The 13,467-nt window shown below is 41.7% G+C and overlaps 1 protein-coding gene across 1 annotated transcript in view; it reads left to right on the top strand.

Moving 5' to 3' along the window:
* Positions 1 to 1,476: 1,476 nt before the first annotated feature.
* Positions 1,477 to 13,467, top strand: part of LOC126260960 (uncharacterized) — a 473,264-nt gene continuing 461,273 nt past the window's right edge. Inside the window, exon 1 of the mRNA XM_049958484.1 lies at positions 1,477 to 1,744. Within this exon, the coding sequence (XP_049814441.1) occupies positions 1,555 to 1,744 (190 nt within the window). The 5' untranslated portion in view covers positions 1,477 to 1,554. The remainder of the gene's footprint in view (positions 1,745 to 13,467) is intronic.

The raw sequence follows: 13,467 nt of genomic DNA, 5'->3' as shown, positions 1-13,467 counted from the left end.
AAGAGACAGCTGCATTAGGAAGGAAGGTTGGTTGGTTGGTTAATTTAGCGGAGGGGACCAAACAGCGAGCTCATCGGTCCCATTGGATTAAGGAAAGATGGGGAAAGAAGTAAGCCGTACCCTTTCAAAGTAATCATCACGGAATTTGCCAGAAGTGATTTAGGGAAATCATGAAAAACCTTATCAGGATGGCCGGACGCGGGTTTGAACCGTCGTCTTCCCGAAGGTGAGTACAGTGTGCTAACTACTGCGCCACCTCGCTCGGTGGAAGGAAGGATGGAATGAATGAGGTATTAGCAGCAAGGGAGAGCAAGTGAGGGACGGTGACAGTGAAAGGAGGCTGTAGTAGTAGGACAGAACGAAGTGGGCTAGCCGGCCGGAGTGGCCGAGCGGTTCTAGGCGCTTCAGTCTGGAACCGCGCGACCGCTACGGTCGCAGGTTCGAATACTGCCTCGGGCATGAATGTGTTTGATGTCCTTAGGTTAGTTAGGTTTAAGTAGTTCTCAGTTCTAGGAGATTGATGACCTCAGCTGTTAAGTCCCATAGTGCTCAGAGCCATTTGAAGTGGGCTATGGCTGTTACAAAGGAGATAGACAGAGGGTCTATGATCTGGGCTGAATGAATGAGAAAAGGCTACAGGGGGTCGATGGGTGTGAGCGACTTACAGCGATGGAGTAGTGGGTGTGAGTGAGCTACAATTAGGGGAGCTCGTGGGAGTGTCAAGTACGTTGCATGTTAAAAAAAGCGCAAATATGTTCGAATAATAAAATTTTTGGGAAAATTTTTAAATGTGCTGAGGAAGCTAAATGAGGCAGCTGGTACCGAACCTTTTCAGTCAGAGTCTTTTAAATAAACAGGAATACATTCGCATTATTTGTTCTTCGATAAGAGTATTTTCCCGCTGGCATATAATTTATGTTAAAATTCTGTTAACTGTTTCTTCCCTGTCCAGTACATTCGTATAGCATGTTTAGACACGAACACCTGCAGTGTTACGAGAAGTACAAGGATCTCGCGGCCTTAGGAGAAATTTTCTGGAGATAAGAAATTACTTCTCTGAGAGCAGGGATGGAAGCCAAGTTGGGGGAAAACTAACACCAAGGGTTAGAAGCTAACAAATTATCTACTTTAATTCTTTGTGAGATGCCTAACACAGGCCACAATTTCTTTACTGGATTTCCGTTTGGCGAATATGAAGGCCAATGGTCTAATTTCATTCTCATGCCTGCCAAACAAGTCTCGGACATTTCCAGTTGTGTGCAGTTTCAGTTTTGTAACCTTCCTGAGATGTTTTTATGGAGATACTCTCCCGTGTCCTGTCCACTCCGTGGAACGTGTACAGTACGTCAGCGGCCTGGAGCGCGGCGGGCCAGTGGCTGGGGGAGGCGGCGCGCCCCCGCGCGGACGGTCCTAAGCTCGGCGCCGCCGCCGCCGGTGGCGCCCCTGGCTCGGCGGGTGCAGCGCGCCGCCGCCGAGCCGCGCCAGAGCTGCTCTCGAGGGAGGGCTGCGCGCACACAGCAGAGCGGGGCTCAGTGCGAGGAGCAGCCATCAGCCATGGCAGGCGGCAGCGTGCGGCTGCTACTGCTCGCCCTTCTGGCGGCCGCGGCGTTCCCCGGCGCCCGCGCCGCTAAGAAGGCATCCGCGCCCAGCAAGGACGCTGAAGCGGCCGCCGTCATCGAGGAGGTCACGGCCAAGCAGCTTGAGCGCATCCTCAACGAGAAGGACTTTGTGGCAGTGTTCTGGTGTAAGTGCCACCTGCGCCCTGCTCGCTCCTTTATTCATGTGTCTCTGTGTTACGTGCCTCTCGCCTTTACAGAAGCCTTCCAATACTGTAATGAGACGCCGAACGAGAAGTAACGGAATACTCTGCGCCGATGTCGATTCCCGTTTACCTAACTGAGGTTACTCCCGTAGATGAGGATCGATACCATCATTTCTTAGTGTTATTCCTCTGATAGAACGATAACTAACGTACAGTGATGGTGAATAAGCCGCGACCAATGAATCCAATAGAGAGACAAGCAACAGGTCGCTGTAAGTGACTCCAGTGGTGCATGTAGGTACGATCGGGATCCGCCACAGGAGCATCTTCATTGGTACCCTCATCGTTTAACACGTAACTAGTATTAGGGTTTTCAGCAGTCAGTGATAGTTATCTAGTGAGTGGGAGTAAAACACCATCTTGTGCTTTCATTACGTTATTCAGTAATTTACTGCGGTTTGTCGGATGGAGTTAGTGAGAAGTACATAAAAGAGAGAATTGAAATATGTATAACACTACAAATATTTCATACGTTGTTACAAACGACACGTAAACTTCTTACAGTTTCACTATCTACAACATTTTCAAACGCCATATCGCGTATTGACCGCTGTTTATCGCCACAAAGGGGTCAACCTTAGCCATCTCCAAGTCCGCTACTACGGCGTTGAGAAGTCACGGGTGATTTTCGTTCCCCATTGCGGATGTTAGTGCATCGCAATGTACAGTGGTCATGGTAATCTACTGGAGCAGTATTCCACAGCGGTAGTAACAACAGAAATTCGAAATACCACACAACGTGTTGTGAATAATTCACGCTAAGCGCTATACGAAAGACATAGATGGCTAAAGTTAAGCTAAACGCAAGACTTCAATCACTTCACAAATAGTGGGCAACTAATATTCTGGAATGTAATATTTTTTAGAGTACCAAGAAGCAACAGCGGATCCCAAAGTAGGTTCTTGTTGTAAGATGGATGGATATGATGTAACCGACAGATTTAGAAAGTATCTTCATTGTTTTACCCGTTTCTGAAAACAGTCGTGAAATCTTTTTTAATCTTCTTTAATCTCAATAGTCCGGTGATTCTGAGCACGTGTCATAAAACGAAAAACATCGCTTTGCCGTAGCGATTTTCGTTGGGTTTCGTATAGGGTGCTGGAAACATTTTGATAAAGTGACAGGGTTCCAGGAGGCGCCACTGGAATCGCTGTACCAGACAGAATCTCGTGTAGCGAGCGTGTCATTGAGCGCCCGTTAGGGAGACGTCATGAAATAGTCTGTGGTGTTGGGTTACAAGGGCGGCACTCGCTTGGAAGCAGCTCAAGAAACTCTCCGCGTGCTCTGCCAAAAACTGAGTTTAGACCAGGTCAGACTTTCGTCCCGCAGATTCACACACTGGAGACGGTGCGCGCCGTCGGAAGCTCGGTGCGAAGTGAATGGCCGCTTGAAAAGTGCAGCGGCAATTTCTAAATATACGGCGGGCAGGTGCGGCGACGCGTTAATTAACAGCGGTGTTGTGCGGAGACGCACGGGCACGGGCACGGACGTGCGGTAATTCAGCGCCGCCGCCGACCGGGAAGGCAACCGCTCGCAAGCTATATTTATTCCTCGCCTGCGCCTGCGCCGCCCCATCTCGCTAAAAGCGTAGCCGTGGGTCTCGAGTACCGACTGGCATTTCGACCAGTCGCCGCGCTTTCGCCGATCCTTGCGTCGAGAAACAGCCCAAGTCACACCATCCATTCCTCAGACAGACGCCTGCCGTCTGTTGGATCCAAATCCCGCTAAAAAATATTCAGAGATGTCCTTCAGAGATGTCCCAGGCAGACTCAATTTCAATGGCCGAATCGTGAGAACATATTGCCAAAGGTACGGCTTAAGTTCCATTTGCTAATAATGCTGCAAGTTGTTGGGTACGTTCGCTGAAAAAGAGTATGTGACCTGTAAAATACGTGTCACAATATTCGTTGAAATTGTAAGGGATGTCTGGGAGAATGCTAGAAAGAGTAGATAGGAAGGGTAGAAAGTGGTAGTGATTCATTCTTGAGTTATGTCATATTACCCGGAATATAGTCCCAATCGAAATAACGGTGGTAATAAAGTCAATTCCGTGGTTAATACTTTGCTATAGAGCTAACAATAATAGCTAATAAATAAACATGCAAAATGACCTAAAATCTTGAGGATTAAGAGACACATATTTTCTCTTTTTTCCTAAAGTAACTGCTGGCAAAGTCCTGTTGCTTGAAATTCAATGAAATTTCAAACAATTCCGTCTGTCCCGGCTAATTTTCATATTAGATTAATAAAAATCAATATACGGGATTCAAAGGTGCTGCAGAAAGCGACTGACGATCTCTATTGGCAGCTGCCACAAGAAGCGCACTGTGCTTCGCTGGGAACCTTAAATTATGATAGATTACTTTTCAGTACGAGTCAACTTCATGTTTTCCTTCATGCATCTACATTAACAACAACGACTGAAAAATCAGACAAATTTGAGATTATACAAAGAGGTACTGACGATCGTTCTTCCTGGGTACAAACGGTGAGACGAATTGGGGAAAGTGATTTTAGTCAATTATGTACCTTACGTCTCACACTATACGTTACTTGTGGCGTAGAAATGCAGATGTCCAAATCTACTATGTGAAAAAAAGAATGGGCGATCGCTATAATCGAATTTTGAATTGAATCCGTATCAATCCAAACTTGCTATGAACCGAATGCGGTTAATAGTTATTATTTATGATTATCCTTTACCACTTAGTGAATATGTACATAACGTGGTCGATCATTCCTCCCAGTACTCCAGTAACACCCCCAGCAAGAAAGCTCTTTCTCAAATCTACCATAAAAAATACTTTTAATCGCCAAGTACAAAATCTCTCTGCTTATAATTGCCAATATGTTGTATCTCAAATTATTCGATAGAAGACATATTTTGATAATATTCGTGAAAAGAAGCATCAGTCGCAAAAATCTGACTTTCACTTTATAAATTGCAGTACCTCATCCGAAGTCAGTCACTGTCATCAGAATGGTCAATGCACAGACAACTGACAGTGTTTGTTCTCTCTTCACTTTGAGATGAGTTCCATATTTCCAAGGACCGCAATAACCTGTAGGTTACATAAAAATTACACTTCAACACAGGTGTGCCTGCTTCTGACATGTGTCAATTCAATAAATGCAACCAAGATGCTATGTGGTTATTTGTCATTATGAAACTGGACGCAGAAAATTTTCGAGGGGTGGAGGCACTGACCTAATTTCTACTCAAGTGTTAAAATTCGACAATCGTATTCCGTATCCTTGTATTACGTTTCCAGTTCAGCGGGCTCCAACACATTTTAAACGACTCCTCCGTACCAATGCTCAGGAGACTGCGTAATACAGCTAACTGGTAAGTTGTAGAGATTTTAGGTCCTGCAAAATATGCTCTCTGCTTGGAGCAGAATAGTTTTTACCAGATTAACTATTTCCATTTCCTGTGTGTCATTCACATACAATAGGTTGAATACATTCGTGATTGTCTTAACCCATCTTTACGAGACGGCAGGTGAGAAGCAGCAGAATCGCTCAGTAATCAACTATTTCTGGTTCTGGAAAGTTTAATTTCTTCAGCAATTATACTAGCACTAACCAAATTATGAACAGTGCGCAACTGATACCGAAATGCACAAGTAATGAGAGCTTTTAAAACTGGACAACTGAGTGTCCTCTTCAAGTGTCCATCTCTGTGCGCTCAGATTCTATGTGGATACCGTTGTCGAACGCAAGCTAGCAATGCGGAATTTAAAAAAGTACCCCGAGTTATGCACGTACATAGACAAATGCTACATCATTTTGTAAATCATGTCAAATCTCCATGCAGTACTATCACTAACCATATCAAGAACCTTCACCATTTTTCTTTGTTGGGCGTCATAGCTTACAAATTCTACAAATCTGTGCTGAAAAGATCGCGTCGACGCAGAAAACTAGACGCACTGAAATCTTTCCCAATAAACCGTTCTGTCATCGTGTCATCGCACGGCCCTCCAAGCGGTGTTGTAATATCCACCGTCTGTACCTCCAAAGAAGAATGGCCTCTTCTACCAGGGGTTTAGCGATCTCCTCCTCCTACTACCACTAAAAATAACAAGTGATAAAATAGATGTTTTTCTGGTTTCTTGCACACAAACAAAGGCTGGCACGCAGATACGGTCGTCCGCCGCTAGAATCGCTTGATTATTTGCCGGCTCCTGAGGAAGGACAAGGCGGCTGCTTTATCTCAACATCACTGCAGCTCTGCTTGGTTCACTCGGAGGCGAGTGGCAGGTGTGACATAGAGGCAGATTTCTGCAGTGTCGAAGTTTTAGAGCAAGACTGCTGAAAAAAATGCAAGTTCCCTTACCAATTGTGTAGTAAGCGATTAATGTTACTTCCTTCATAGCGCCCAGCTGATATTTGCACCGCATAGAGTGTGTATGCAGTATCGTGATAATTTATTTGTGCAGCAAATTTCCAAGTTCATTAATGCTTATAACAGTATGAGTTTGCTATGATTTTCTTAGTAATCAAACAGCAGATTCCCATCTTTTCAAGTAATAAATGCCAACGCTGGTCACTTCCAATTATAATGCAGCATCAATCATGAAGATCGAATAGAAGACAGGCATGTTTAGGGATGCATGTTTTGTTTCTTTGAACATCGTTGAAACAGATTACTTGCCGAGATTCACGAAGATTGGACAAGAGATCGACATCTCTACGTTGAAGAAAGCATAAGAACATGTCTCGAACAACCCAGAAAACGACAGTACGGCAACGTATGGGCCCAACTATTTCTCTTCAGAAAGAAAATGCAACGACTCTATTGCTGCGATCTTTCATTCCACGTAGAGAAATGCAAAAAATAATAAATGGTTTCGAATGCTGCTTAACCATATAAAACTAACTCATTAAACACAAATAAATTTTCTGTGGCATCTTTCCTGTGTATGACATTATTTCCTTTACGGCATGACATTATTCTGCTAGTACTCTCGAATTTAAATATGCCAAAAGAGACAGTCAACTTATTAATCTAGTAAAGTGTCACCCTTACAACTGCGAAAGAAAGCGAGAAACTCAAACACAGTTTTTTTTACACAAATACTTGCACAACAATTAATAATCATACACTTTTGTTGTAAATGTCAGTTACAAAAGAACAACAACGGCAGTGCTTGCTGGTATACTGATAATTTACGGACCTGTAGATAGAAACCTTCAGTCTACAAGCTCGTCTTTATTTGGGGTGATCTTTTGCGTTTGGGGCTAATGATGTTTCATACAGGGTGACAATTATTGAATTATATGAAATAAAATCGTCATAACTTCTGAACGGTTTGCGTTAAGACGTTCAAAGTGCACGGTTGGCCGCGGGGCATGATGGGAATTAGTATGCGCTGTATGGTTTGGTTTAGCGACGAAGCTCAGTTGCATTTGGGCAGGTGCGTCAATAAGCAAAATAGGCGCATTTGTGGGACGGAGAATCCGCATTTCGCGATCGAGAAGTCTCTTCACCCTCGACGGATGACTGTGTGGTGTGTCACGTCCAGTCACGGAATAATCTGTGAGATATTCCTTGATGGCACGCTGACTACCGAACAGTACGTGAAGATGTTGGAAGATGATTTTATCCCCATTATCCAAAATGAACCTGATTTCGACATGATGTGGTTCATGCAAGACGGAGCTCGACACCATCGAAGAAGGAGAGTGTCTGATGTTCTGGAAGAGCACTCTAGGGACCGCATTCTGGTTCTGGGGTACCCAGAGGACACTGGCATGAGCCTCCACTGGCCGCCATATTCTCCGGATCTGAACACATGCGACTCTTTTTGTGGGCTATATTAAAGACAAGCAATAACCTCAAAACCATTACTGAGTTGAAAACAGACACTGAGGCGGTCATCGACAACATCGATATTCCGATACTTCAGTGGGTCATGCAGAATTTCGCTAATCGTCTGCGTCACGTCATCGCCAATGATGACAGGTGTATCGAACATGTCATAACCTAAATCCGAATATCTGTAGTGACGTTTACATGTTGAATAAAGCGTGTACACGCCGTAGTTTCTAACTAATTTACGTTTTATTCATACAGTTCAATAATTATCACCTTGTGCATAAAGCCATAATTGATAATCTGAACGACTTCGATGCCAGTCAGATACGTTCCTCTCGCAAGCAACAGTACGAACCCCAAATTACACTTACTGTCTCAGAACCCCAAAATCTTCCGTGCTAGTCCCAGAATTTAATAAAAGATATTAGCACAAGGTATTGGCATGTATACCTCTCACTCTAGAGCAGGGGTTCCCGAACTTTTCCACTGACGAACAGTTTGAGAATCCTAGTGTTTTGATGGAACACATTGTTTACATTGAAGGTTAATAAAATTTCAAAAAATGAGAGCGACGTTTTTTATTAAGTGATTACTTCAATTTTAAATTATAACTAAAAATACAGAAACCTTAAAAAATCAGAAAATAATTAGTATCGTTAAAATGTCGAAAAAACGCCATGTTATGAGTAGTTTTTCGATAAGCACGTATCCAGTTCCCGCGGAACATAGCCTGAGAAATCCTGCTCTACAGATAATTCACACACAAGTTCAGTCCTTTACTTCACGTCATAGTTACTGGCAACAGACTACTCCGAACAAGTATGGGTACTTATTGACCTGTTCTTGCTAATATGTGGAATAGATGACATAGGTCACTGGGTTACAAGAAGTTCAAAGAGATATTAATTTTTCCAATGGCAATGACGAAATTGATACAGTTAGGCTTGCGACCTTTCCACCTCACCTTCCCTTCTTTGTCCCAGCCGGAAGAATGGAACCTGTTTAATAGGAGTGGATACAGTTCTGTATGGTACAGACTTTTACTCTGCGTCTCTCTAAAGCACGCGTTCAGTATCATACACCTGTCAGCACGTTTCTTCAAGTTTTCCAAATGGATGCAAAGTTTGTCATCAACCATCAAGCAGCAGTCAAGCGACAGGTAGTGATCAATAAAGCACAAGCTATTGTACTACACTTCATTTTCCACGCTTTGAATTGTTCTGTAAGTGGCTGTTTTCCGACGTCTTAAATCACAAATATTTTATTTCGTAGTAAAGAAGTACGTTCGGTTACTCAAACTGGCAGTTTTCTCTTCTGTTTTAAAGATCTTACTGTCTGTTTATCAATGAAGTGATGCATGGTCAGGCTGTAACTTTTCCGGAAGTGTCTGCAGTAAATTCATCAGCCGCTCGTTCAAATGTGTGTGAAATCTTATGGGACTTAACTGCTAAGGTCATCAGTCCCTAAGCTTACACACTACTTAACCTAAATTATCTTAAGGACAAACACACACACCCATGACCGAGGGAGGACTCGAACCTCCGCCGGGACCAGCCGGCCGCTAGTTCACTGGTCCAAGATTTTTCTCTAGTGCGTACATAATGTGTAAACTCGAGTTCATTCAGATGAAATATTTTTCCAGCATTAAGTAACTGTGGGAGGCATTCAACAGTAGCGTTTGGTCATCAACATAGTTCACAATAATGTAATATACATGGTGTTAAAAAAATATTCCAATGGTTTTGAGGTGGTAGTATGGAGGGAAAAAATTGTCCCGTAAACATGGGCTCTAAAATGCATACGTTAAGAGTTATGAGCACTTGTCCATCTTTTCTGTGTAACGCATATCTTCTACTGCTAGCTCTTTGTTATTACGAACAACCTACAGAATTCAGTTAACAAACGAGGCATACTCCTATGTTATTGTACAGCATGGGAAATGGCAGACATGATATTTTATCATGGTCTGGCAAATGGAAGCATCTTCGGCCATTTCCCGTGTGTAATAACAGGCTCCATTATTCTGGTACATGCAAAGGTAAAAGTTGAATGGAAAAGCATTTCAGAACTTGTCAGAACACAAATGGTTCCATTAGAGCTAATGTGTGCGCTGCACTTACCCAAAACTGTGAATACAGTTTACAGTAGCAACACTAACAGATGCTTACTGCATGCTGTACCCATGGACAACCACAGAGGAATGTGTCCTCATTTGTTTACTGCATTCTTTAGGCTGTTCGTAATAACAAAGAGCTTGCAGAAGAAGACAGGTTTTTAACGGTAGTGAAGAAGAACAAATGCTCTTAGTTCTTAAAGTATGCATTTTGGAGCCCATGTTTACTGGAAACTTTTTTTGTCCATACTGCCACCTCTCAAAGTATGGAATGTTATATCTTTTAATACCCTGTACATTCCTGTGACTGAGCCAGGTGACAGTTTTGAATTCGAATCTTTTAATGATATTTCAAAGAACACAAGCTGACAACCCACTAATGACAACTCCAGTTAACACGCTTTAGTGACTTATATTGCACAAAACTTGTACTGTAAAACTAAAAAAGACAAGCTCTTTTTGTGTCACATCAACACTGTAAATAATATTCGAATCATACATCAGTCGCGACACTGATGTAATAATGAAAACAAGCGGTGTCCCACAAGGCTGTCTCCTCTACTCCTTTTTTTCAAATTGCTAGCTGAGAGAACAACAGAAACGTTGAAGGAATGACAGGAATCAGAATTAATTGTGAATACATACAAATAAATACATTTTATTATATTTGTAGGTGGTATTTTAAGCTCAATGTTTTCGGGCATGGATGTAGTACTGCCTCTGTAGGAGAGAACTGAGAAAGGAATCGGATATGGCGTTTCGATCAAACGTTTTACGTCAAGATTAGAACACATGAAACATGAATCAGGAGGGTCTGGTGCTCATTTGTGATTTCACTGCAAAAATTCAGTCTCTTAAACTTTCCCCTTTATGCTCGGCGTCTTCGTTAGCAGTAAAAAGTAATGCACGAAACGTAAATTAGCACTTACCATAAACTTTAATGCCGATTCAGCAACTTCTTGTTATTAAAAATGTCGATGTGAAGAAAGTAAAAATGACTGGACGTTAAGGACGCAGGCAGAGAGGGTTACGCACGGTATTTGGGATGAGAAGATCACCGGTGCTGCAGATTCAATCCCGCCATTGACTTGAATTGGTTTCCAGTCATTTCATTCTTACATTCTCTTTGTCTTCTATTGTGTCAGTATCTAAATCCTATTGACAATATCGCCATTATGACTGATGTGGTAGAGATGTTCAGGCAAATAAAGAGAGGCGACGTGACAGTGTAATGACAATGGGAAACTATAGGACGTCACCATGGACGAAGCACTGTCACGTTTTTTAAATACAAAAATTAAATCAGAAGACTTCACAGCCAATATGTTATTCGACTGCGTATGGTACTATAGCTGATTTAAAATGTAGGATTTTCTAGTATATTAAATTGCCATTTACAAATTCAAGAATAACTGGAAAGAAAAATAAATAAATGAAACATTTTCACATCATTTACGTAAAACTCAAAGGGCATTACTCATATAAAATGAATGAAAATATTAAAATAAAATAACAGCAAGATACTTTTCTTTCAATGATTCATATTTATATTATAAAAGTTAAAAAATAAAAGCTTTTAAAGTGTCACCAGATAATCTAAATTTTAGATTAATTTCTGTATGTGACAAATCAAAGCCAAACGCACACGCAGATCACACTGTCGGGGTCAAGATGGGTATTCTGCACTGGTTTCTTTCGAAGGAGATAGTTTGAGAGATGACTTCCATCACGACCTCCGATGTGTCAATGAAGTGTCATATGTGAATCTATATCGTCTGAATTACTGTGATACGTTCTTGTGAACTGCGATGTTCTGTTTGTGTTATGGACGAATATGCAATTAACAGAAGGGAGAGAAAAAGTGGTTGTTTATATAGACTACCCCTTTTGAAAAGCATCAAGAGGGATGCCGAAATTGTCATCACCACCCGACAGATATTTCTCATAAATACACATCTGCATTCAATTACAAACTGCGCAGAGATTCAGAATCTAATCCATTTAAGCACATAGACGGACATGGAAATTTCTTCCCCCGCCAGGATTGAAACTAATACCTCCAGATCGAGCGCACTCGCATTATCGTACTTTAGCGACCTCGGTTACGAATCTCGGTTATTTATGACAAACAATAGAGTATAACAACTGATGGAGATCGGCGACATATTGTAGTGTCTTTGGCTGCAGCTGATCTCAAAAGATACTCATGTGTTGAATGACACACAAATTGGTACATAACACAACGTACTTTAAATAGTCCAATGGGTAAACCTAGGATAACCTATCAGATTTCAATATTTCGTGGCCTCCGCGATCCCTGTGTCGGATATGATGTGAGTTATTTATCCTTTCTAAAGTTTGTGTTCCATATTGAAACTTTTCTTTGTAACTTACGGGATGTTGGAGTTACGTTGAAGCTTTATTCAGTTACGCGTCCTCAAATGGTGCATGTCCACGTGACATGTGCCTAATAAATTAAAAAGCCATTTGGTGAACGATGAAAATCCTACTGGCTTGTTTTGGTTTACTTCTATGGTATTTTCGATTATTTCAAACGTTTGCTGTCCTGTACATGTTATTTATACCTTATGGATATAATCTCGTCCAAAATATTCAATGTCTGTGTGCATTCAAACGGAAGCAGTAGATTAACCTTTTTCTTGCGAAGGTGGTTACTGCAGTACAATCAACACACCCTTTAAAGATGGATGCAGGTCTTGACGTTTGATAAAGATGCATAGTTATTACTCGTGTTGTATGTTTATACTCTCACACAGAGTAGGTCTTGATCAGTGGTGTTAAACTATAAGTGATACAATGAGCGTTCTATACAAATTTGAGTCCTTACAAGAAGTTAAAAATGAAAATAACAAAGTAACAGGTTTTATAATTTCACTTGCCGAACAGTAGCATTTTAATTCGAATGGCGTGCTCAAAACGTCCCTGACGCTGATTTAAGAAGGTCTGCGTTTACATCTATCACCAAAATCGAGCTGGAGTGAAAAACATAGAGGGAATATGTCCCCCGTAACATTCCATAGCTGGAATCCTACGACTTTTAAAAAGTATCTCTGAATCCCGAGACTGTAAAATCGGTCAAAAGTTTTGCTGTTGCGTCACCTTAAGACTAAATGCGCAATAAATAACATTTCACGTGTTGTTTTGTGTCAGAAGCAGAATGCGACAGCAAACCATCTTGCCATGAAATCATGGACGTAAATCTGGAATTGGGTTGGCTGTAGCATGCTCACAGTTGGGCCTGAAGCCGTCATCGCCGCTCCGTGGCATCACATTCAGTAGCGTCTTTCGTCATAGTTAGTATTTATGACCTGCCCCTGTTCACGTTAGAATAACTATCATTCTGCTGTCGACATCCTCCTCAGTTTCATAACTCATCCTTTCTAGCTAGTTCGTTGCGAAATAAACAACAAGAGTATTTTCAGTTCTATAAGAAAGTTGGTCAAATCTTTCCCATCATTCTGCGAACATAATGCACGGCTTACGTAGACTAATCTTTACTGCATCCTAGTTCCAATTAATGTAAAGTGCTTAAAAATCTGTATGATTATCACTGTAAGCATCTGACAAAAACGAATTTTTATCTCAGGAATAGTCTCTTGATTAGAGTGGATGTTTGAATAACCCTTATACATTTGGTTGATTAATTACTGAGATTGGCTCGTAACATAACCATACAGCGAAATCTCCTT

This window comes from Schistocerca nitens, chromosome 5 (assembly GCF_023898315.1).
Source record: "Schistocerca nitens isolate TAMUIC-IGC-003100 chromosome 5, iqSchNite1.1, whole genome shotgun sequence".
Taxonomy (NCBI): domain Eukaryota; kingdom Metazoa; phylum Arthropoda; class Insecta; order Orthoptera; family Acrididae; genus Schistocerca; species Schistocerca nitens.
The sequence above is the reverse complement of the archived record's forward strand: the minus strand, read 5'-3'. Positions and strand labels throughout refer to the sequence as shown.